Source organism: Erythrolamprus reginae, chromosome 13 (genome assembly GCF_031021105.1).
Source record: "Erythrolamprus reginae isolate rEryReg1 chromosome 13, rEryReg1.hap1, whole genome shotgun sequence".
NCBI lineage: Eukaryota > Metazoa > Chordata > Lepidosauria > Squamata > Dipsadidae > Erythrolamprus > Erythrolamprus reginae.
Window position 1 is genome coordinate 4,526,278 of NC_091962.1, and position 26,148 is coordinate 4,552,425.

Below are 26,148 nucleotides of genomic sequence, written 5' to 3' on the forward strand. Positions count from 1 at the left end.
AGAGTGTAAAAAACAGCACAATGGGCAAACCGGAAGTCCGTTTTTCCAAACTTCCGATTTGCCCGTTGGGTGGTTTTTTCGCACTCGGGACTTCAGGGAAGCTTCCTAAAGCCTCCGGAGGGCAAAATGACTTTCCCCAAGGACGGAAATCAGCTAACTAGTGCGCGCATGCGGCTGCGGCTGACATGGGGCAATTAATTTTAATTTAATTTAATTATTAGATTTGTATGCTGCCCCTCTCCGAAGACTCGGGGCGGCTCACAAAGACTCGGGGCGGCTCACAATGCCTCACATGCCCTCCGATGTGGCTCGTTGTAGAGCCACACCATAGGTTCACCATCACGGGTTTATTGAGTGGCCCGAAACCAGGCAGCCCCTTTTCCACCTGCAGTATTTATCACTGAAATATCTGTGCAATGCTCACTTCGCCTGATGCACAGGATGGCCTTTAACGTAGGGGGAAGGAAATGCAGGAGGTCCTCAACTTATGACCACAATTGAGCCCAAAATTGATGTTGCTAAGCGAGACGACTGTTTTGTGAATTTGGTCCCGTGTTACAACCTCCTTGCCATTTTCCCAAAGTGTTGGTTATGACCTATAAAGCCCTTCATGGCACCGGACCAGATTATCTCAGGAACCGCCTTCTGCTGTACAAATCCCAGCGACCAGTTAGGTCCCACAGAGTTGGCCTTCTCCGGGTCCCATCAACTAAACAATGTCGGTTGGCGGGACCCAAGAGAAGAGCTTTCTCTGTGGCGGCCCCAGCCCTCTGGAAGCAACTCCCCCCGGAGATTAGAACTGCCCCCACCCTCCTCGCCTTTCGTAAACTCCTTAAAACCCACCTCTGCCGTCAGGCATGGGGGAACTGAGATTCTCTTTCCCCTTAGGCCTTTACAATTTTATGTATGGTATGTTTGTTTGTAGGTATGATTGGTTTTAAAATAAGGTTTTTTTTAGTTGTTTTAGTATTGGATTTACATGCTGTTTTTTAATTACAGTTGTTAGCTGCCCCGAGTCTACGGAGAGGGGCGGCATACAAATCCAATAAATAAAAAATAAATAAAATTGCTACGTGAACCACTGTGGTTTTTAAGTTAGTAAAAAGGTCGTTAAGTGAATCTGGCTTTCCCATGTGCTTGTCAGAAGGTCGCAAAAGGGGACCGCATGACCCCAGGACGCTGCAAATGTACGAGTCAGTTGCCAAGCATATGAATTTCTATCGTGGAGATGTTGCAACAGTCATAAGTGTGAGATAACAGTCATAGGTCACTTCTTTCGGCGCTGTTATAATGCCGACTGGTCACTAAAATGAGAACTGTCGTTACTCGAGGGATACCTGTTTGCAGATAGCCCTCAACTTACAAAAAAATTCATTTAGTGACCATTCGAAGTTTAAAATAGATAAAATAAAGAGCCGGGGTGGCACAGCAGGTAGAGTGCTGTACTGCAGGCCACTAAAGCTGACTGCTAGATCTTCAGGTCAGTGGTTCAAATCTCATCACCGGCTCAAGGTTGACTCAGCCCTCCATCCTTCCGAGGTGGGTAAAATGAGGACCCGGATTGTGGGTGCAATAGCCTAGCTCTGTTAAAAACAAGTGTTATTGCTAACATGTTGTAAGCCGCCCTGAGTCTAAGGAGAAGGGCAACATAAAAATCGAGTAAATAAAATAAAAATAGCACAGAAGGGTGATACGCCCATTCACTCTGACAGAATGGTTAACAGGTTCCTTGGGGATAGTCCCAAAAACTTAAAGAGGAGATGGTGAAGGAAGGAAAAATAATATGTTCGCTTCAAAGGGTAGGACTACAGTTCAAGTATATGTTATATTTTGTATGTTTGCAGAAATATATGAATATTCATTTCTGACAAGGGAATACAGTGTTCCCTCGATTTTCGCGGGTTTGAACTTCGGGAAAAGTCTATACCACGGTTTAAAAAAAATATTAATTAAAAAATACTTCGCAGGTTTTTTCCCTATACCACGGTTTTTCCCACCCGATGACGTCATATGTCATCACCAAACTTTCATCTGCTTTTAATAATTTTTTTAAAAATAAACTTTAATAAATAAACATGGTGAGTAATCATCTAAATGGTTGCTAAGGGAATGGGAAATTGCAATTTAGGGGTTTAAAGTGTTAAGGGGAGGCTTGTGATACTGTTCATAGCCAAAAATAGTGCATTTACTTCTGCATCTCTACTTCGCGGAAATTCGACTTTCGCGGGCGGTCTCGGAACGCATCCCCCATGAAAAGCGAGGGAACACTGTACTTCATAAGGACCTATGGAACTGTATAATTTCTTATGAATCGAATGACCTGTGAATCGAAAACGATTTATTATATAACTTTGTAATTATTGTTTTGACACTTTGTCTGGTTTTATTGTTGTTTGTAACATAAAATTGGAAAATAAAAAAAAGGCACGGAAGTAAGTGACTTGTGACCATTTTTCACACCGCAGGATCCCTGCAAAATTCATATGGTTGTCAGACAACTCACATCTATGAGCGTTGCAGCATCCCGGAGTCATGTGAACCCCATTTGCGACCTTCTCAGAGTGTTCCAACAAGCAAAGTCCCATGGGGACAACAACGGGGGAGTCAAGATTCACTTAACCACAGCTGTGATGGCAAAAGTGGTCGCGAAATCAAGCCCATCTGCCTCGCTTAGAAATTGTGGTTTCTCCCAAGTGTGGCCTTAAGTTGAGGACTAACTACAGTCAGAACAGCCAAGAAGAACAGGACCCCAGCCAATGCATTATTCACTGAGTTTACAGTGATTTTTTTAGAATAGGGCACGATGATTCTATTGGGTCTATAGTGATAAAAATAGAGTAGGAAACGATGGTTTCATCGGGTTAAAGAAAAGAAAAAAATGTATCTTTTTTTCTTTTCCTTTATTTTTTTTCTTTTTCTCCCTTTCTTCTTTTATTTTTTAGTTTACCTACCAAAAGGAACTTTCATTAATTGGGCTTATTGGGACACATAGGATAAAGTATTTGAACTTTCCCCCCTAGAATTGATACAATCTTGATCCCAGTAATAGTTAGAAATTTAGTATTTAGTTGACATGAATGGGAATATTTGCTTTCTTTTTGTTTCTTTTTTCTTTTTGGTAAAGGGAAAATATTATAAAAGTGGGGTTAAGAAATATACATGAACATGTTATTAAGGATAAATGGAGAAGGCTGAAGCACTACAGCCTAAATGTATTAGATGTGATTAGAAAAGAAACAGTCAAAAAAGTGTATTATCTAGTAGCTTTTTAAAAACATATAAGAAATTTGAGTCATTATTTTTTATCCAGATGTCAAATGTAAAGGAGGCAGCACCTGGTGGATTATGAATACCAAATTTAAAGAGATGAATTAGTGTAATGCAATTTAGGATTGATAGTATGTAAATTTGCATATATTTGGGGTGGGAAAAAATTATTTGCTACAAAAAAAAAGGAGAGCTACATTATTTAAGCTAAATTCAGCCAATTGACCCACCTTTCTGTAGTCTTTAAAAAAAATTAAATTAAATTGATTTTCTGTAGTCTTAAGGCTCGGCCACTTTACGACTTGTGGACTTCAACTCCCACAATTCCTCAGCCAGCTTTCTCTTAAAGCGGCCATGTCCACAAGTCTTAAAGGGCCCCAGGTGGGAGGCCCCCACCGTCCAAGGGCTTGTGCAAACCCCACCAGTTTTGTTCCTTTCTGGCTTACCTTCCACGGTGACGTTGTCCACGGACAGCTGCAGGTTCTTGCCACGCCGGACCACTCGGACGGTGTGCCACTCGTTGTCATTGAGTTTGTGGCCAGCAAACAGAGTTTCTGGCCCTTTACCTGTGGGGCAGGACGGTGAGGTCAAGAGCAGCTGTTTTCGGAGGGGGGGATCGGAGAGCGGCTGGATTCCCCGCCCTCCTGCTGACCCGACACACCCACCCACCCACCCATTAGGGAACGCAGCACCGGAGAATTCCCAGCCAACAATTTCACAGCGTCCCTGCGGTGTGTACACTCACACACACACACCAAACACAGATCTCGGAAAACAAGCATTCAAACAAGCCCCAGGTTGTTGTTGTTGCAGCCGCCTTCATTTCTTATCAACTATTTTGGTAAATGCACAATTTGGATCGGTGTTCCTCCTTGAAGATGGCATGGGGCTCAGGCCCCAGAATCCCCCAGCCTCCAGAACCTTCTTCCCCCCCATCTCTCCAAGAACCCCAACTGTAGAGGTTAGTGCGTGTCCAGGATTTTGCAGCAGAATAACAATCCTGGATGATATTTCATTACATTGCCATATAAGGTAAAAGGTAGAATGTAAAGCATGTGAATGCTGAGTCGTAGGGTGTGAACTGCAACCTGATTGGTCCAGAGCATTATAAGACGCAAATCAACGTCACCATGATTGTTCTTTCTGTCTACTGTGGATTTGCTGTTGATGGTAGTTGTTAGTTGGTTGGCCGGAGCAGTTTGAGCGTGAGTTAAATATTGAGTAGAGTAGTAGCAGTGATGCGAAGAAACCTGGATTGGTTTAGTATCTACTAGAAACCAGGATTGGTTTAGTATCTACTAGAAACCAGGATTGGTTTAGTATCTACTAGAAACCAGGATTGGTTTAGTATCTACTTGTAAGTAAGCTGAAGCAGTTCTGTGTTAGCAAAAACTTCAGAAGAGAAGGATTTAGGAGTCATGATTTCTGACAGTCTCAAAATGGGTGAGCAGTGCAGTCAGGCGGTAGGGAAAGCAAGGAGGATGCTTGGCTGCATAGCTAGAGGTATAACAAGCAGGAAGAGGGAGATTGTGATCCCCTTATATAGAGCGCTGGTGAGACCCCATTTGGAATATTGTGTTCAGTTCTGGAGACCTCACCTACAAAAAGATATTGAAAAAATTGAACGGGTCCAAAGACGGGCTACAAGAATGGTGGAAGGTCTTAAGCATAAAAGGTATCAGGAAAGACTTCATGAACTCAATCTGTAGAGTCTGGAGGACAGAAGGGAAATGGGGGACATGATCGAAACATTTAAATATGTGAAAGGGTTAAATAAGGTCCAGGAGGGAAGTGTTTTTAATAGAAAAGTGAACACAAGAACAAGGGGACACAACCTGAAGTTAGTTGGGGAAAAGATAAAAAGCAACATGAGAAAATATTATTTGACTGAAAGAGTAGTAGATCCTTGGAACAAACTTCCAGCAGACGTGGTTGGTAAATCCACAGTCACTGAATTTAAACATGCCTGGGATAAACATATATCCATCCTAAGATAAAATACAGGAATAAGGGCAGACTATATGAACCATGAGGTCTTTTTCTGCCGTCAGTCTTCTATGTTTCTATGTTTCTATATAGCTAAAGTAAAGTTCCTGTATATAGAAGACTGAGACAGAAGATATTTTGCACTGAAGTGTAAACTACTGTTTTCTACAAACATGTCATCATTTATCTGGTTCCTTAATTGCCACATTATATTCTGGTGTCTTATCTAGTCCTCCTGCGTTAGTCTGCATATATCCGAACACTATGGGCCAAGCAGTGAAGGGCTACCAAATCTTTTACTACCACACTGTGAGTGTGGCTTATGCAGGACACCCTGTATTTTCGTTTAACATCTTTCAGTGCAAATTGGGTGCTCTGGGGTGGAGCTCCATTTTTGCTACCCCACTGCGTTCCACCCCGTCCGAACAGCAGCCCACCCCTGGGGCCAAGGTATATTCTGATTTATATTATCAGAGTTAGAAGGGACCTTATAAAGTCATCTAGTCCAACCTCTTGCCCAAGAGGAATGTCAGGATTAGTACTGTCCTGAAGTATTATTCCATTTACAGTTGAAAGGCTGTAATTATGCAAAATGAAAAGACTGCTGAGTCATGATGATTAAGCTACAACCTGATTGGCTTAGAATTGTATAAACAGTCATTCACCTTTGCATGGTGTTTTGTGGTTCGTTGTGGATAGTGGTTGGTGATTAGTACTCTGTAGTTAGTGGTGGTGTTGTATAGTAAGTACAGTGTTCCCTCGATTTTCGTGGGTTCAAACTTTGCGAATAGCCTATATCACGGTTTTTAAAAAATATTAATTGAAAAATACTTTGCAGGTTTTTTTCTATACCACGGTTTTTCCCACCCAATGGCATCATATGTCATCGCCAAACTAATAATTTTTGCAAATAAATAACAAAAAAAATAATTATTGTTATTAAATAATCTTGTTTATAACTATCAGGATCACTAAGTGTCTTATTCAATGGTGAGTACCAGTAATAATGATGAGTAAATGGTTGTTAAGGGAATGGGAAATTGTAATTTAGGGGTTTAAAGTGTTAATGGGTGGCTTGTGATACTGTCCACAGCCAAAAATGGTGTATTTACTTCTGCATCTCTACTTTGCGGAAATTCGACTTTCGCGGGCGGTCTCGGAACGCATCCTCCGCAAAAATTGAGGGAACACTGTATTGTGCTCTGTACGTAGAAAAAAGAGAATATAGTTTTGATGCAAAGAAGAGTAAAACTTCTTCAAAGGAATTCCTTGCTGCATTGTCTTCGCTCTTCAAAGTCTCCAGTTCCTGGTGTCTTTTCTGCGTCAGACCAGTAAACTTCCGATCGTGACCCTGACACAGAAGACCTTATACCAGGAGTCAGCAGCAACCCACGGCTCTGGAGCCGCCTGTGGCTCTTTCATCCCTCTACTGCGGCTCCTTGTCGTTCAAAATATGCATCACAACCACCAATGTGTGATACCCGCTGGAACGTGATTTACTGGGCTTTTCAAGCCCCGGTAGTCCAATCGTGGATAAACCCAAGTAAACAAAAGTTTTAGAAGAAAACGGAACGTTTAATTCAACTGCATACGCTAGTTCTGTGGCCGTTCAGGAAGTAGTGAGGAACAGGAAGGGTTTTGTGGCTCCCGGTGTTTTCTTTTCTGTGGGGAATCAGGTCCAGCTAGCTCTCTGAGTGTTTAAGGCTGCCCTACACCATTTCTGACAAATGGCAGTCCAATCCAGATAGAAAAGCAGCTTTCTCCCCTGCGTTGGCAGCCCCAGGGAAAAGCTTGCCAAAATTATTGCCGGCCAATCCCCAGCTTCAGGAGGCTTTGCATCATGGGTTTTGGAGCCGACCACTATAATATGTCTATTAACATTTCAGACAAATGGTTGTCCAATCTTTCCGTAAAAGCCTCCAGTGACGGAGCACTCACAACTTCTGCTGGCAAGCTGTTCCACTGGTTAATTGTTCTCAGTGTCAGGAAATTCCTCCTTAATTCCAGGTTGATCCTCTCCTTGGTTAGTTGCCACCCATTGCTTCTTGTTCTGTTCTCAGGTGCTTTGGAGAATAGCTTGACTCCCTCTTCTTTGTGGCAACCCCTGAGATACTGGAATGCTGCTATCCTGTCTCCCCTGGTCCTTCTTTTCATTAAAGTAGCCATGCCCAGTTCCAGCAACCGTTCCTCATATATTTTAGCCTCCAGACCCCCTAATCATCTTTGTTGCTCTTCTCTGTACTTAGAGTCTCCACATTTAAGTATATTTACATATACTTGACCAGGTAACGTCATCATTGCAACAGTGACAGGGCAAGCTATTAGTTTATACTGACTCCCTTCTGTTGTGCTTAGCTCTGGCCCAGCTCCTGCCCCAAGGACTGTGGATGTGGGGGAGACATCCACCTGCTGCAGGCCTGTTTTGCCCCCGGTGGAATCTGATGATGAAGGCTCCTCTGACCAAGAAGACATGAGTGACAGGGAGGAGGAGAGTGGGGCAGACAGCTCAGAAGGAGATCAATTATCTAGCTCCTCCTTGGATTCAGAACAAGAGTTAATGATACAGCCACGCATGCGGAGAGCGATGCATAGGCAGCAACAACTGAGAGATTATCATCAAAGAAAATGAGGCCACCTGTGGTTGGGTGGGGCTGTGGTCATTAGTGAGGCTGCTATAAAGAGCAGCCTGTGGGTTTGGCCATTGTGGAGGATTATCTGATCGTTGTGTTTCATGACTGCTTTACTGACTTTGACCTTTTGTGTGCTGATTTTTCCCCGCTTTGAAACTAAACCAGGGCAAAGTGTGTTTCACTTTGTGAAAGAAGAAGGACTGTGAATTGCCTCACAGCTGCAAGCTAAGTATCACAGAACTGATAAGGGACTTTTACAAATTACCAGTTTGTTTGGAGACGAGTGCTCTTTGCTATACCAAAAGAGGGCTTGGTTTAAGTGAATTTTCAGTATAAAGAACATTGTTTTGAATTTTCAAACGTGTGTGTGTTATCTGAAATTTGTACCTGTGAATTTTTGGGAGGAGTCTACCAGAGAGCCCGACAGAACACCTTCTAGCTCTGATGATGTTACCTAGTTGGGGTCATGAAACATCTCTAAGAAAACCACTAAGAATCCCACAGCTCCTTCTCCTCCTCCCTTTCCTTCTAGCATTGATAATGTTACCTAGTTGCGTAATGAAAAGTCAGCAAGAAAACAACCAAGCTCAGAGGGCATCAAGGACCCCACAGTCCTTTCTTCCTCCTCCTCCTCCTCCTCCCAGCCCCCTTCCTCCCCTTCCTTCCTCTCCCTCCTAACACTGATGATGTTCTCTAGTTGCATCGCGAAACGTCCCAGTTTTCTTACGAAAGATGAGAGACCCTACAGATCCTTCAGTTTTCCAGCCTCTAAACCAGTGTTTCCCAACCTTGACAACTTGAAGATATTTGGACTTCAATGCTGGCTGGGGAATTCTGGGAGTTGAAGTCCAAATATCTTCGAGTTGCCAAGGTTGGGAAACACTGCTCTAAACTTCTCCCCTTCTCGTCTCCCATCTTTCGGCCCCGTCTCCCTCAAAAGCTTTTCCCCCAACCCCCCGCTACACAGTGTTGTGATTCAGCCTGAGGCTCCTCAGGGACCGGCTGCGTCTCTGCTGGATCCAGGCCCGGAGGAGGAGGACAGTGAACAGGAGGGGGAGGACCAGGCAGACAGGGGAGAGGAAAGTCAGGAAGAGGATGAGGGGGAGCAGCCTGAGAGCCCTGGGGGGGGGCTCTCCCCAGCCAGTAGCCTGGCCTCATTGGATGAGGAAGCACAGGCTATAATTGACATGAGACAGAGACGTGCAGCTCAGAGACGGGACCAATTAGAAAGGTATTGGCATCACTGAATTGGCAACAGCTGGGTTTGGGTGTGGTTCTCCTCAGCAGGGTATAAAAGGCAGGCCAGCCCTTGGAGCCATGTGGAGCGTTATCAACTGGGAGTTCTGTGACCCTGCTTTGCTTCTCAGCATCTCTGATCTTGGCTTGTGGCCTAGAAGACTGGAAGACTTGGGGGGAGGCGTATGTTTGTTATCTCCAGTGTTGTTTTTGACAGCAAGAATCCTGTTTTACTTCATGGCCTTCGTGAAACATCTTTGACGTTCCAGCGTGTTCCTGTTTGTAAGGACATTTTCTGTTACCTGTGTTTGCTTTGAATTCTATAAACTGCCTTTGCTTTTTACCAGTGTGTCTGGATTCTCTTTTTGTGTTGGTGTTTGCTTCTGGAGGGACCCAGACAGAACACACAGTCACACATGCAAACACGCAAACACACACGCACACATTTCCTCTTGCACAAGACCCAAGCTGGGGAGGGGGGGTAGGGAAGGAGGAAGCCCCAAACTGCAGAGTTTCAAAGCAAGCGAGCGGAGGAAAAGGAGGGCTTGAAAACATGGATGCAGAGAGAGAGAGAGAGAGAAAGATTCCAAAAGAGAGAGAGAAAACAATGAGAAAGCAACTTACTAGGATTACAGCCTATCCTGACACAGTCTGAAACGGGGGGGCCGGGGGGGGAGGGGGAGAGAGAGAAGAGAACAAGGAGAGTTTTATATCCTTCAAGGAAACATTTCGTCACCAAACACCCAAAAACATTGTCAGCAATGAAGGCCACCCTCCGGGGACGGACACGCTGCAAGGGAGACGCTTGCCTCGGCACGCCGGAGGGGTTGCCGGGATGCCAACGGGGCACACCCGGAGAACGAGAGAAGGCCGGGAGCCTTTCGATCCAAGGCACAAATTTGGGAGTGGCTGTTTTGTACCTTGGCACCGCCAAGAGTTCTCAGGGCAGGTCCGTTGACCCACCGAACATCAGGGTTTCTTACTCTCGGGCACTTTCAAAGCAGGTGGACTTCAACTCCCAGAATCCCCCAGCCAGCACAAAAGAGGGCAGTTGGGTGTAAGACCATAAGAAGAGCCATTGCTGAATCGGGCCAAAGCCCATCGAGTCCAGCGTTCTGCGTCACACAGTGGCCCACCAATTGTCCATGGGGATCTTGAGCAGAAAGAGAAGGCAAGACCATCCCTTTCTCTTGACCCCCAACAAGTGGTACCCAAGGGAATCCTGCCTGCCTCAACCAACATAGAGGCAGCACTTGGACATCCGTTTCAATAACCACCTGGCATCCCTGAATCTGTCTAATCCTGCCTTGAAGCTATCCAGGCTGACAGCTGTCACAACCTCTTCTGGAAGGGAATTCCATCAACCAACGACCATCTGGGTGAAGACATATTTCCCTTTATTTGTCCTCACTTTCTTACCTATGAGCTTTAGGGAGGGCCCCCTTGTCCTAGTATTTGGAACCAACTCCCCCCAGATATCAGAGTTGCCCTCACCCTCCTTGCCTTTCGTAAGCCCCTTAAAACCCACCTCTGTCATCAGGCATGGGGGAATTGAGACTTTCCCTTCCCCCCAGGCTTATAAAATTTATGCATGGTATGTCAGTATGTAGGATTGGTTTCTTAAATTGGGGTTTTTAAAATTAACTTAAATATTAGATTTGTTTACATTGTATTATTATTATTGTTGTTAGCCGCCCCGAGTCTACGGAGAAGGGCGGCATACAAATCTGATTAATAAATAAATAATAAATAAATAAATTGTGTGATAGAGAAAAATAATTTTTCTCTATCCACCTTTTCTATCCCATGCATGATTTTATACACTTTGATCAAGTCACCCCTTAAACGCCGTCTTTCAAGGCTGTAGAGACCAAGGCGTTGCAACCTGGTTTCATAAGGGAGGTGGCTCCAGTCCCTTGCTTCTAGACTAGATGGTTTAGCAGGATGGCTGCAGTCTTTAGTGCCCGATGAGGTCAGTTTTCTGGGAGTTCAAGTCCATTCCGCTTCAAAGTTGCTCCAGTTGAGAGAGACGCTGCCACGTGGCCTTTCCTTACCACGTGTGCCCAGTGGACAGTGCTCAAAATGTGCCCCAAGGCTATTGGCTATTGCAAGTGTTAGGACTCTCCATAGCTGTTGGGTTGGCAATATATTGGCTGCAGGTGTTGCAGACTGCCACAAGAGGGAGCTAAGAGTTCATAGCTTATTTCTCTGAGTCTCTGTTTCTCTTTGTCGGGCTACTCACTGCTAGCTTTGCTCTGCAATCTCTCTGTAGTGTAGTTATGTATACTGCTCAAAAAAATAAAGGGAACGCTGAAATAACACATCCTAGATCTGAATGAATGAAATATTCTCATGGAATACTTTGTTCTGTACAAAGTTGAATGTGCACAACTGCATGTGAATTCAATTTATTCAATTCAATTTATTAGATTTGTATGCCGCCCCTCCCCGAAGACTCGGGGCGGCTCACAAATTGATGGTCACTCAGTGTTGCTTCCTAAGTGGACAGTTTGATTTCACAGACGTTTGATTTACTTGGAGTTATATTGGGTTGTTTAAGTGTTCCCTTTATTTTTTTTGAGTGGTATATATCAGCTAAATATGTTTAGGCTTCATATAGTTTCATACAGCGACCAGTTAGGTCCCACAGAGTTGGCCTTCTCCGGGTCCCGTCGACTAAACAATGTCGCTTGGCGGGACCCATGGGGAAGAGCCTTCTCTGTGGCGACCCCGACCCTCTGGAATCAGCTCCTCCCAGAGATCAGAATTGCCCCCACCCTCCTTGCCTTTCGTAAGCTCCTTAAAACCCATTTCTGTCGTCAGGCATGGGGGAATTGAGATATTGCTTCCCCCCAGGCCTATACAATTTATGCATGGTATATTTGTGCGTATGTTTGGTTTTTAATAAGGGTTTTTAGTTATTTTAAACACAGTGATACCTTGTCTTACAAACTTAATTGGTTCCGGGACGAGGTTCTTAAGGTGAAAAGTTTGTAAGATGAAACAATGTTTCCCATAGGAATCAATGGAAAAGCGATTAATGCGTGCAAGCCCAAAACTCACCCCTTTTGCCAGCCGAAGCGCCCGTTTTTGCGCTGCTGGTATTCCCCTGAGGCTCCCCTCCATGGGAAACCCCACCTCCGGACTTCTGTGTTTTTGCGATGCTGCAGGAGAGCACCCATTTTTGAGCTGTGGGGATTCCCCTGCTGGGATTCCCCTGGAGCATCGCAAAAACACGGAAGTCAAGAGGTGGGGTTTCCCATGGAGGGGAGCCTCAGGGGAATCCCAGCAGCACAAAAACGGGTGCTTTGCTGGCAACGGAAGTCCGGAGGCAGGGCATCCCAGTGGCGGCGGTAGGTTTGTAAGGTGGAAATAGTTTGTAAGAAGAGGCAAAGAAATCTTAAACCCCGGGTTTGTATCTTGAAAAGTTTGTATGACGAGGCGTTTGTAAGATGAGGTATCACTGTATTAGATTTGTTATATTTATTTATTTATTTATTTATTTATTGGATTTGTATGCCGCCCCTCTCCAGAGACTCGGGGCAGCTAACAGCGACAATAAAACAGTGTACAATAGTAATTTGGTATTGATGATTAAAAATCAATTAATATAAAAACCAAACATACATACATACATACCATGCATAGAATTGTAAAGGCCTAGGGGGAAAGAGCATCTCAATTCCCCCATGCCTGGCGGCAGAGGTGGGTTTTAAGTTGTTTACGAAAGGCAAGGAGGGTGGGGGCAGTTCTAATCTCTGGGGGGAGTTGGTTCCAGAGGGCCGGGGCCGCCACAGAGAAGGCTGTGTGTTTTTATTGTTGTTTTATTATTGTTGTTAGCCGCCCTGAGTCTATGGAGAGGGGCGGCATACAAATCCAATAAATAAATATCTTTGTTTGCTGATTATGACAAAAACAACTGTGAAGAAAGACTACGCACTTAATGACATTTGGATTGTTGTTCTGACTTATTCTGTGTATGGCTTTAGACTGTTTATCTGAAGATGTTATTCCTCAAAGTAAACTTTAACATTCCACTTAGCATATCTCTGCGTGGCTGAGTAGTTATTTACGACTGATCTCAATCTAAACATTTCTGTCTGTGCGCAACCTCAATAAACAAGGATTACTCTGCTCCTACGTTTTGAGAACGTGCAATTTTGCACAGTTTTGCAAATTTTTAAAACTGCAATTTTGCACAGTCCCAAATGAGCTGGCTGGGGTAGCGGGGGGAGGAGGGAGTCCCATGGTTGGAGAAACCACCCACGAGAGCTCCTGATGCCAATCTTGAATGCTGCCGATTTATTTGCGCCCGCTAACGTTTTGGGTTCCCTGGGTGCTGGCAAGCGGCTCCCTTGTTATACATCAGCTGTGCAGAGAAAGAGGGGGGAGAATTGGGGAGTGGCAGCCCTTCCTCCCCCAAACCCCCAGTTAAATGCCTCCCCCTCTCCCCCCAGATGAATGGGCTGCCACCCACTCCCCTTTCTGCAAGCTGCACAGCTGGGCCACACGTTCCGTCAACCTCGGCAGAGTAGTGGGCGCAACCAGCCACTGGACCGGGGGAAATCTCTTGCGGGAAGGCAGAAATTCCCATGGGAGGTTTTTCTAGGAGGGAGGGGGAAGGTTGCGGATGTGGGGTGGAGAGAGAGGGACTGAGTTTGGGCCACAGTGGCTGCTTGCTGTGGGCTGGCTGTTTATGCACCCATGAAGGGTCAAAACCCACCACGAGAGAGGACGGGAGGGGTCCAGGAAGAAGAAGAACCCGCCTTCTTTCTCAGCCCGGCCATGAAAATGGTGGTCCAATGCAGGGGGTCTCCAACCTTGGCAACTTTAGGACTTGTGGACTTCCGACTCAGCCAGTTTGTGCAGGGTGACTTTCGCAATAAAGTGGTACCTCTACTTACGAACTCAATTCGTTCCGTGACCAGGTTCTTAAGTAAAAAAGATTGTAAGAAGAAGCAATTTTTTCCCATAGGAATCAATGTAAAAACAAATAATGTGTGCGATTGGGGAAACCACAGGGAGGGTGGAGGCCCTGTTTCCTCCCAGGAGATTCCAAGAGAGGCCCCACGGAGGCTTCTCCCCACCTTTTCTGGCCCTGTTTCCTGCAAGGAGATTCCCAGAGAGGCCCCACAGAGGCTTCTTCCCACCTTTTCCAGCCCTGTTTCCACCCAGGAGATTCCTAGAGAGGCTACACGGAGGCTTCTCCCTGCCTTTTCCAGCCCTATTTCCTCCAAGGAGATTCCTAGAGAGGCCCCACGGAGGCTTCTCCCTACCTTTTCCGGCCCTGTTTCCCGCATGGAGATTCCTAGAGAGGCCCCACAGAGGCTTCTTCCCACTTTTCCAGCCCTGTTTCATGACAGGAGATTCCTAGAGAGGCCCCACGGAGGCTTCTCCCTGCCTTTTCCAGCCCCGTTTCCTCCCAGGAGATTCCTAGAGAGGCCCCACGGAGGCTTCTCCCCACCTTTTCCAGCCCTGTTTCCCCCCAGGAGATTCCTAGAGAGGCCCCACGGAGGCTTCTCCCCACCTTTTCCAGCCCTGTTTCCTCCCAGGAGATTCCTAGAGAGGCTCCACAGAGGCTTCTCCCTGCCTTTTCGGTCGTTTCCTCCCAGGAGATTCCTAGAGAGGCCCCACGGAGGCCTCTCCCCGCCTTTTCCACTTACAGTTTTGGAGGCTCGGGTACTTAAGTAGAAAATGGTTCTTGAGAAGAGGCAAAAAAAAATCTTGAACCCCCGGTTCTTATCTAAAAAAGTTCGTAAGTAGAGGCGTTCTCAGGTAGAGGTACCACTGTAGATGGTGGGTATGCAGTAAGCATAATATATCTTGACTTCAGCAAAGTGAGAAAAATAGATCTGGCTGGGGAATTCTGGGAGTTGAAGTCCACACATTGCCACGGCTGGAGACTTCCTGGTGTAATGGTCAAGAGAGAGGATAGCTGCCCCTCCCTGGCTAGTAGAAGCGGGGGAGGAAAGGATCCTCCCGTCCAAGAAAGAGGCTTAAACTTTGCACCCACTTTTCACCCTCGAGGGGGGAGATGCTGGTGGATGAACCCGTTCCCAAGGCTACCTCTTTCCTCCCCTTTGGGCAGATTTGGGGTGTTTATGTGGGGTGTATGTGCACTGGCTCCAAGCCAGTGGATGGATTTGCCTCCGGACCCAAGAAGGTAGATTTTGCAATGGTGAAGATCCCTCTGCCGGAATGAAATTACTGGCGAACCGGTCTGAGGCTCACGTCCCCATCCCACCCCACTGATGGCCTGCTACCGGAACCCTAGCGATTTTCAGGATGCCTGCGCAGCTGCACGCCCGTGTACCATGCACGCATGCCTCCATGTGAGATTTCACTTCTGCGCATGAAGACGCTCACGCAAGGCGGATTTTGTCGATTTTCACCATTTTTTTTTACTTCTGCGCATGCACAGAAGTAAAAATATCGGCGGAAATTGCCAAAATCTCACTCGCACAAGAGTAATTCTTTGTGCAATTTTCAGGAGGCGTGCGCAGCTGGGCGCCCCTAAAACGTCCACACACACCTCGGTGCAATATTACACATCTGCGCAAGCGCTGCCAGTGAAATCTCATGTGAAGACGCTCACGCAAAGCAGATTTTGGTGATTTTCACCGATTTTTCACTTCCGCGCAGGCTTCCTGAAGCTCCCGAGTGCCACAATGGGCAAACCGGAAGTGCGTCTTCTCGAACTTCCGCTTTGCATCCGCGGAAGCGAAAATATCGGCGAAAATTGCCAAATTATTGCTCGCACGAGTGTCTTCACGCGAGACTTTGCTCGGTGAGCATGCACAAAAGTGAAACCTCACACCGACGGGCACACCCGATGAGTGTGTGCATGCCCGCGACTGGTAGTGCCAAAGGTAGCAGGGCCTTCTCTGGTGGCCCCCATCGCCCCCCACCATGTAGTTTCCCTGGGCAGAGAGAATGGGAGGCAGAGGAGGGGACCGGGGTCCCAGGCAGGGCGAGGGGTCAGCAGGTTACCTAGGTTGACCGTCAGTTTCATCTGCCCGCCGTCCAGCTCGAGGCGAAGGGTGTCGGCCGATTCCTTGGAGGTGGTGGCCATCATAAAGCCATACGCCCGCTGCGACATGAACCGGAGGGAGACGTCCTCGGCCTCGGTGTGCATGACCGTGGGCAGCATGATTTTCATGTACATGCTCCCGTCGTAGCTGAGCACGGTGGCCTCTGTCCATTGGGGGGGGGCGAAGGGGGGAGTAAGGAAGAAAAACAAGGCAGGTAAGAAGGATTGAAACATTTAAATATGTGAAAGGGTTAAATAAGGTTCAGGAGGGAAGTGTTTTTAATAGGAAAGCGAACACAAGAACAAGGGGCCACAATCTGAGGTTAGTTGGGGGAAAGATCAGAAGCTATAAAGCCCTTCATGGCACCGGACCAGAATATCTCCGAGACCGCCTTCTGCCGCACGAATCCCAGCAACCAGTTAGGTCCCACAGAGCTGGCCTTCTCCGGGTCCCGTCAACTAAACAATGTCGTTTGGCGGGACCCAGGGGAAGAGCCTTCTCTGTGGCGGCCCCGACCCTTTGGAACCAACTCCCCCCAGATATCAGAGTTGCCCCCACCCTCCTAGCCTTTCGTAAGCTCCTTAAAACCCACCTCTGTCGTCAGGCATGGGGAAATCCAAGTAATAAATAAATAAATTGACATCTTTCCTCCCCCATGGCTTATAAAATTTATGCATGGTATGCTAGTATGTATGATTGGTTTCTAAATTGGGGTTTTTTAAATTAACTTAAATATTAGATTTGTTTACATTGTATTATTATTGCTGTGAGCCGCCCCGAGTCTGCGGAGAGGGGCGGCATACAAATCTGATTAATAAAGAAATAAAGAAATAAATAAGCAACGTGAGAAAATATTATTTGACTGAAAGAGTGGTAGATGATTGGAACAAACTTCCAGCGGACGTGGTTGGTGAATCCACAGGAACTGAATTTAAACATGCCTGGGATAAACATAGATCCCTCCTAAGATAAAAATACAGGAAATAGTATAAGGGCAAACTAGATGGATCATGAGGTCTTTTTCGGCCGTCAATCTTCTGTGTTTCTATGTTTCTAAGGAGGCGAAAGATTTATATGATCTGAAGGGAAACCAGAGTACCGACAGAGAGAGACACGATCCAAAAAATATACAATTGTGCAGAACTAGATAAATTAACACAAGGGCTCAAAAATAAAGATGAATCATGTTACTATGATATCTGGAAAGAGTTTTACACACGGGTCGATAATAGGAGAAATAATAGCTGTAAATAATGAATATTACACTACTAGATCTTAGAAGTTTTACAAATTAAGGTATAGAACTGATTGCAACTTGAACTGTTATTAGATTGCTTATATATAGAAATATAACCTAACTGCTGTTGTTGCAGGCCGTACAAACATATAAAGAACTGTTTTTTGGATTACAATTCGGGTGGGGGTTAGGGATATGTTTTGTCCTTTTCTGTTGTTTTGTAGTTTAAGACATAAGTCTGTATAACATATGTAAACACATGATAAACTATGTAATGTCTTTTTTAATATTTATATATTCAATAAAATTATTTTTTTTTAAAAAAGAAGGAGGAGAGTTAGCAGACACTCAGCCTAGCAGATTTCAGGGTTGGGGAGACTTCAGAACTCCCCCCAGACCGATGGGCAAATCGAAGCATGTGGGGTGGCCCTCTCTACCTATCAGGCTGCAGGTGAGGAAAGTGAGGTCACTTTACCCCAAGCCACTCAAGGGGCCAGCTTTGTAAAACATGCCAGCCTGGCTGTTTAAATCAACCCGTTTTTCTCCCTTGACAAAATATACTCACTCACTAAACTAAACCGAGGAAGGAAGGAAGGAAGGAAAGAAAGAAAGAAAAAGAAAGAAAGAGAAAGAAAGAAAGAAAGAAAGAGAAAGAAAGAAAGAGAAAGAAAGAAAGACAGGAAAGAAAGAAAGAAAGAAAGAAAAAGAAAGAAAGAAAGAGAAAGACAGGAAGGAAAGAAAGAAAGAAAGAAAAGGAAAGAAAGAAAGAAAGAAAGAAAGAGAAAGACAGGAAGGAAGGAAAGAAAGAAAGAAAAAGAAAGAAAGAGAAAGAAAGAAAGACAGGAAGGAAAGAAAGAAAGAAAGAAAAGAAAGAAAGAGAAAGAAAGAAAGACAGGAAGGAAGGAAGGGAGGGAGGGAGGAAGGAAGGAAGGAAAGAAAGAAAGAAAGAAAAGAAAGAAAGAGAAAGAAAGAAAGACAGGAAGGAAGGGAGGGAGGGAGGGAGGAAGGAAGGAAATAAAGAAAGACAGGAAGGAAGGAAGGGAGGGAGGAAGGAAGGAAGGAAATAAAGAAAGACAGGAAGGAAGGGAGGGAGGAAGGAAGGAAGGAAAGAAAGAAAGAGAAAGAAAGAAAGAGAAAGAAAGAAGGAAAGAAGGAAAGACAGGAAGGGAGGGAGGAAGGAAGGAAGGAAAGAAAGAAAGAAAGAAAGAAAGAAAGAAAGAGAAAGAAAAAGAAAGAAAGAAAGACAGGAGGGAAGGAATGGAGGGAAGGGAAGGGAAACGAAGGGAAAGGAAAGGAAAGGAAGAGAAAGGAAAGGAGGAGGGAGGGAGGAAAGGAGGCAGAAGAAAAGAAAAGGGAAGATAAAAGAAAAGGGAAAGGAAAGGAAAGAGGAAAGAGGGGAAAGGGAAAAGGGAAGAGAAGAGAAGGAGGGAGGAATGGAGGAAGGCAAGCAGGTAGGAAGGATAGGAAAGGAAAGAGGAAAGAGGAAAGAGGAAAGAGGGAAAAGAAGAGAAGGAGGGAGGAAAGAAACGGAAAAAGAAAAGAAAAAAAGAAAAGAAAAGAGGGAGGGAGGAAAGGAGGGAGGCAGGGAAAGCTGACCCCAAGACCTGACCGTTGCCCTGGGATTGCAATCAAGCCCTGTGCCCTCCAGCCCACCCACCCACCCGCCCGCCCACCCCCTCCTCACCTCTCTCGCACAGCCGGCCCAGGTAGCCGGTGCCCAAGCAGTCGCAGATGAAGCGGTTCCATCCCTCCCGGCAGAGGCCTCCGTTGTGGCAGGGGGAGCTGCCGCACTGCTTGAGGGTCTCCCGCGAGCAGAAGCTGGAGACCCCGGAGACGCTCTGCACCTCGGCCAGGCGCCGCACGTCCCAGCTCTTGCCGTCGATGAAGAGGTCCCGCACGCAGCCCACGTAGCCGTAGTTCAGGAAGGCCGTCCAGACCTCGGGGGGCAGGATGAGGTCCAGGCGGTTCTCGGGGAGGCCCCCCAGGTACATCTCGCTGTCCAGGTCCAAGATCTCACTGTCCCCGCTGGCCAGGAACGGGGTGCTGCGGCTGTTGACCGAGATGGAACCTGGCAGGGAGAAAACGGCTCGAACTCAACGCAGGGAACCATCGGATAAAAGGAAGAGGAACCCTCGGATGAATAACGGGCGGAAGAGGTAACGTGGAGAGAAGCCGTTCTAAACTTTTCAGGTGACGAAAAGAGACGGGGAGGTTTTGTACGTTCAGACTTGCAAGACTGAGTTCGGCCTCCCAAGTAGACCAGAAGGGAATCAATCAATCAATCAATCAATCAATCAATCAAGAGATGGAAGGGACCTTGGAGGTCTTCTAATCCCACCCCCTGCTCAAGAGACACTATACCAGCGATGGTAGGTGAAAATAACATGCCCAAACCAGAAGTTCGGGAAAACGCATTTCCATTTTGCCCATTGTGCTGTTTTTTGCACTCTGGGGCTTCAGGAAGCTTCCCGGAAATCTCTGGAGTGCAAAAAACAGCACAACGGCTAACCAGAAGTGTGTTTTTTCTGAATTTCCGCTTTGTATGTTGGGGGATTTTTTTTTTTTTGCCTCCGGGACTTTAGGGAAGCTTCATGGAAGTGTCCAGAGGATGAAACAGCCTTTCCCAAGGCTGAAAATGACAAAATGACAGGGCAAAATCTTGCGTGTCCTCAGATATGCCTTCACGTGCCACCGGAGGAGTCAAGACAACTGAATGGAGCTAGCAGTGTTTTATTGGCCCACTGCCTTTCCTGTTGCCACTGAGGAGTTTTGTTCAGTAGATATTTATTTATTTATGTATCTATGTATCTATGTATCTATGCATCTATCTTTGTATCTATGTATGTATCTACGTATCTATCTATGTATCTATCTATGTATGTATGTATGTATCTATGTATCTATGCATCTATCTTTGTATCTATGTATGTATCTATGTATGTATCTATGTATGTATCTATGTATGTATCTATGTATGTATCTATGTATGTATCTATGTATCTATGTATCTATGGATCTATCTATCTACCTACCTACCTACCTATCTATCTATCATCAATCTATTATCTATCTATCCACCATCTATCTATCTATCTATCTATCTATCTATCTATCTACCTACCTACCTACCTACCTACCTACCTATCTATCTATCATCAATCTATTATCTATCTATCCACCATCTATCTATCTATCTATCTATCTATCTATCTATCTATCTATCTATCTATCTATCTATCTATCTATCTATCTACCTACCTACCTACCTACCTACCTACCTATCTGATCAATCTATCTACCTACCTACCTACCTACCTACCTATCTATCTACGTACGTACCTACCTACCTACCATCCATCCATCCATCCATCCATCCATCCATCCATCCATCCATCCATCCATCCATCCATCTATCTATCTATCTATCTATCTATCTATCTATCTATCTATCTATATACCTACCTACCTACCTACCTACCTATCTGATCTATCTATCTATCTATCTATCTATCTATCTATCTATCTATCTATCTATCTATTTATCTATCTGATCTACCTATGTATCTGATCTATCTATCTATCTACCTACCTACCTATCTACCTACCTACCTTTCTATCTATCTATCTATCTATCTTTCTTTCTGTCTGTCTGTCTATCTATCTATCTATTTATCTATCTGATCTACCTATCTGATCTATCTATCTATCTATCTATCTATCTATCTATCTATCTATCTATCTATCTATCTATCTATCTATCTATCTATCTAGACTTCTATGCCGCCCTTCCTGAAGCGTACAACATAGCAAATACAAACAATATTTGTGTAGAAATCTCATTATTTTGAAAGAAATATACAAAATTAGCAAATTTTTTTTTTAAAAACCAAGCCCAGTCATTTGCATTCATCTAATTCAATCATTCACAACATCGGCCGGAAACAGTCTCGTCGCTCACAGCCCCCATGCCCGCCAGCAGAGGTAGAACTTCAGAGCTTTACGAAAGACCAGGAGGGAGGTGACGGTCCGTATCTCCGGAGGGAGTTCGTTCTAGAGAGCCGGGGCTGCCACAGAGAAGGCTCTTCCCCTAGGCCCCGCCAGACGACATTGTCTGGCCAACGGGACCTGAAGAAGCCTGACTCTGTGGGACCTGACCGGCCACTGGGATACATGAGGCAGAAGACGGTCCCGTAGGTAGTCTGATCCTAAGCCATGTAGGGCTTTGTAGGTCATAACCTACTACCTGCCGCACGAATCCCAGCGACCGATTAGGTCCTACAGAGTTGGCCTTCTCCGGGTCCCGTCGACTAAACAATGTCGTTGGGCGGGTCCCAGGGGAAGAGCCTTCTCTGTGGCGGCCCCAGCCCTCTAGAACCAGCTCCCCCGAGATTAGAACTGCCCCCACCCTCCTTGCCTTTGGTAAATTCCTTAAAACCCACCTCTGCCGTCAGGCATGGGGGGAACTGAGATAACTTCCCCAGGCCTATATTGTTTATATATGGTATGTTGTGTGCATGTTTTTTAAATTATGGGTTCTTAGTTTTAATTATTAGATTTGTATTGTACATTGTTTTTCTATTACTGTTGTGAGCCGCCCCGAGTCTACGGAGAGCGGCGGCATACAAATTTAATAAATAAATAAATAATAAATAAATATATTCTCATTGCGGCCAGAGAGAGAAATATCTGCCTCTACCTAGGATCGAACACACGGCCTCCTGTTTGGGAGGCGAGAGCTCTGCCACTAGGCCACCGCATCGCTTGGGATACAGCCTTCCATCATGCGGAGGCGGGGGGATTCAATGACTCCCAGGCAGCCCTTCCAGTTCTCTGATTAATAACACGGAGACAAAATGGGAAGAGGGAAAAGGGGCTGTGTATCGCTACGACTCTCTTCTCTCTTTATTGGTCCACACCATTGAAATTTCTCCGTACTTCCGCAGCTTAAAGGTGTTTCCGCAGTCTGGAGATTTGTGGTTTCTGACGCTTTCCGACAGCTTTCCATAAAGTCAATGGGGAAGCTGGCGGGAAGTCAAAAGTTCAAAGTGGCGCCGGCTATACGGCTGTCTTTTTTTTTCTCGTCCGCCTGTGGTCATCTTCCTAATGTCTCTGGGTAAGTAAATATTGACCAAGGAAAACCCAAACAGGTTGTATAGGTTGTCTAGCAAAGAATTTAAAAGAAAAAGTAAAAATTGATCTGGAAGATGAAACCGCGACTTCTTTCGCTTGTCTCCCTCACTCCCCCTCCCACCCGGCAGCTTCTACAGTGGCGCCTCTACTTACGAACTTCATTCGTTCCGTGACCAGGTTCTTAAGTAGAAACGTTTGTAAGAAGAAGCAATTTTTCCCCATAGGAATCAAGGTAAAAGCAAATAATGTGTGCGATTGGGGAAACCACAGGGAGGGTGGAGGCCCTGTTTCCTCCCAGGAGATTCCTAGAGAGGCCCCACGGAGACTTCTCCCTGTCTTTTCTGGCCCTGTTTCCTCCCAGGAGATTCCTAGAGAGGCCCCACAGAGGTTTCTCCCCACCTTTTCCAGCCCTGTTTCCTCCCAGGAGATTCCAAGAAAGGCCCCATGGAGGTTTCTCCCCACCTTTTCAGGCCCTGTTTCCTCCCAGGAGAGTCCTACAGAAGCCCCACAGAAGCTTCTCCCTGCCTTTTCCAGCCCTGTTTCCTCCCAGGAGATTCCTGGAGAGGCCGGACAGAGCCATTTCCCCGCCTTTTCCGGCCCTGTTTCCTCCCAGGAGATTCCTAGAGCGGCCCCACAGAGGCTTCTCCCTGCCGTTTCCAGCCCTGTTTCCTGCCAGGAGATTCCTAGAGAGGCCCCACGGAGGCTTCTCCCCGCCTTTTCTGGCCCTGTTTCCTCCCAGGAGAGTCCTACAGAAGCCCCACAGAGGCTTCTCCCTTCCTTTTCCAGCCCTGTTTCCTCCCAGGAGATTCCTGGAGAGGCTGGACAGAGCCATTTCCCCGCCTTTTCCGGCCCTGTTTCCTCCCAGGAGAATCCTAGAGAGGCCCCACAGAGGCTTCTCCCTGCCGTTTCCAGCCCTGTTTCCTGCCAGGAGATTCCTAGAGAGGCCCCACGGAGGCTTCTCCCCGCCTTTTCTGGCCCTGTTAACCCCTAGGAGATTCCTAGAGAGGCCCCACGGAGGCTTCTCCCTGCCTTTTCTGGCCCTGTTAACTCCTAGGAGATTCCTAGAGAGGCCCCACGGAGGCTTCTCCCTGCCTTTTCCAATTACAGTTTCGGAGACTAGGGTTTGTAAGTGGAAAATGGTTCTTGAGAAGAGGCAAAAAAATCTGGGACACCCGGTTCTTATCTAGAAAAGTTCGTAAGTAGAGGCCTTCTTAGGTAGAGGTACCACTGTACTTCCTTGCCCGTCTTTGGCAACAATGCCCACCTGGGCGGCATACCCACCCTTGCGCCCATCGCGCTGGAAGTCCACGTGGCACCAGTCCCCGTCGTTCACTTTCTTGGTGCTGGCGCGCATTTTGATGCCCCCCGAGCCCATGTCCAGCAGCAGGTAAAGGTAGCCGTCCAGAAGCTCCATGGCGAAATAATCCGCCTTGTGCATGCGCTCCGACCGGCTCTCCTTGGGCGGCTGCAGTCGGCCGTGGCTGAAGAGGAGAAGCCCGTTGGGTTCGGTGGTCCGGAAATCGAAGGAGATGGAGCCGGTTTTCTTGGTGTTCCACTTGGGCAAGGAAATGTAAGCCTCGGGCGACTCGAAAGTGACCGGATCGAGAGCAGCAACGTTCTCGCAGCGGAAGACCAGGTCCCCGTTGATCTTCATCTTAGGGTCTCCTTCCTTGGCCAAGCGTGACAGCTCCAGTTTGAAGTCGTTGTTCTTGTAGACCACCTACCAAGACAGGGGAAAAAGCATCAGTTGAGGTTTAATAATATAATAGGTTTAATATATGCCGCTTGTGCAACTTGTTCAAACAGCGAGCGGTGAAGATATCCAGGCCTAATAATATTCTGGACAGTTTTAGTGATTCTCTGTAGAGCCTTTTTATCTGCTACAGAGCTGCTCCCGTGCCATATGTGGTGCTGCAATAGTAGGACAGCAGTAGATGCTAAGATACAGTAGATAGGTAGGTAGGTAGGTAGGTAGGTAGATAGATAGATAGATAGATAGATAGATAGATAGATAGATAGATAGATAGATAGATAGAAAGATAGATAGGTAGATAGGTAGAAAGAGATAGATAGATAGAAAGATAGATAGATAGATAGATAGATAGATAGAAAGATAGATAGATAGATAGAAAGATAGAAAGATAGATAGAAAGATAGATAGATAGATAGATAGATAGAAAGATAGATAGATAGAAATATAGATAGAAAGATAGATAGAAAGATACATAGATAGATAGATAGATAGATAGATAGATAGATAGATAGATAGAAAGAAAGATAGAAAGATAGATAGAAAGATAGATAGGTAGATAGGTAGAAAGAGATAGATAGAAAGAAAGATAGATAGATAGATAGATAGATAGAAAGATAGATAGAAAGATAGAAAGATAGAAAGATAGAAATGTAGGTAGGTAGATAGATAGATAGATAGATAGATAGATAGATAGATAGATAGATAGATAGATAGAAAGATAGATAGAAAGATAGATAGGTAGATAGATAGAAAGATAGATAGGTAGGTAGATAGATAGATAGATAGATAGATAGATAGATAGATAGATAGATAGATAGATAGATAGATAGATAGATACCCTGTTTCCCCGATAGTAAGACACCCCCGATTGTAAGACATATCGGGGATTTCAGGGGGGTCGGCTAATATAAGCCGTACCCCAAAAGTAAGACATATGTCTTACTTTCGGGGAAACACGGGGGTATTGCCGCCTCCCTCTCATCTAGCTGCGCGCCGCTAATCTGCGCGCCGCTAATCTTCGTGCCGTTAATCTGCAAGTAACCCAAATTGATGCCGTCGATTTCCTGATAACCAGCTTGGAAATCTCCATTGTAATCCATGGAAGTGGCAGCAGAAGCCGCAGCTGGAGCCATCCCGCAGGTCAGAAACATGTTTAAAATAAAAGGGAGGTAGGGAGGTCGCCAGTGGGGAGTTTTCCAATATAAGACATACCCCGAAAGTAAGACATAGTGGGGCTTTTGGGGATAAAAAGAAAGTAAGACACTGTCTTACTTTCGGGGAAACACGGTAGATAGATAGATAGATAGATAGATAGATAGATAGATAGATAGATAGATAGATAGATAGATTGAAAGATAGATAGATAGATAGATAGGTAGATAGAAAGATAGATAGATAGGTAGGTAGGTAGGTAGGTAGGTAGGTAGATAGATAGATAGATAGATAGATAGATAGATAGATAGATAGAAAGATAGATAGATAGATAGATAGATGTAGGTAGGTAGGTAGGTAGGTAGGTAGAGGGAGGGAGGGAAGGAGGGAGGGAGAGATAAGAAAGAGAGTGAGAGGGAGATAGGGGATATAGATAAATAGAGAAAGAGAAAGAGAGAGGTGATAGATATAAAATAGAGAGAGAGAGACAGAGAGAGAGACAGAGATAGAGACAGAGAAATAGAGATGTAAATACATTTTCTCCTATCTATCTATAAATATTAGATAGACAGAGAGAGAGGAGAGAGATTTAAGATAGAGAGATAGATATAGAGAGATAGAGATAGGAGATAGATATTATATGTGTGTGTGTGTGTTTTCTGTTATGGGTATGGCTAGCTGATGAGGCCAGAACAAGGCCGAAACAGCGCTATCCTAGTCTCCCTT

The 26,148-nt window shown here is 45.6% G+C and overlaps 1 protein-coding gene across 1 annotated transcript in view; it reads right to left on the reverse strand.

The window, feature by feature from the left end:
• The window catches only part of NRXN2 (neurexin 2), a 619,785-nt gene that overhangs the window by 328,643 nt on the left and 264,994 nt on the right, over positions 1–26,148 (reverse strand). Inside the window, exons 6-9 of the mRNA XM_070766693.1 lie at positions 23,799–24,237; positions 19,072–19,455; positions 16,110–16,313; positions 3,714–3,833 (exon numbers count right to left, since the gene is read on the reverse strand). Coding sequence (XP_070622794.1) covers positions 3,714–3,833; positions 16,110–16,313; positions 19,072–19,455; positions 23,799–24,237 — 1,147 coding nt within the window. The remainder of the gene's footprint in view (positions 1–3,713; positions 3,834–16,109; positions 16,314–19,071; positions 19,456–23,798; positions 24,238–26,148) is intronic.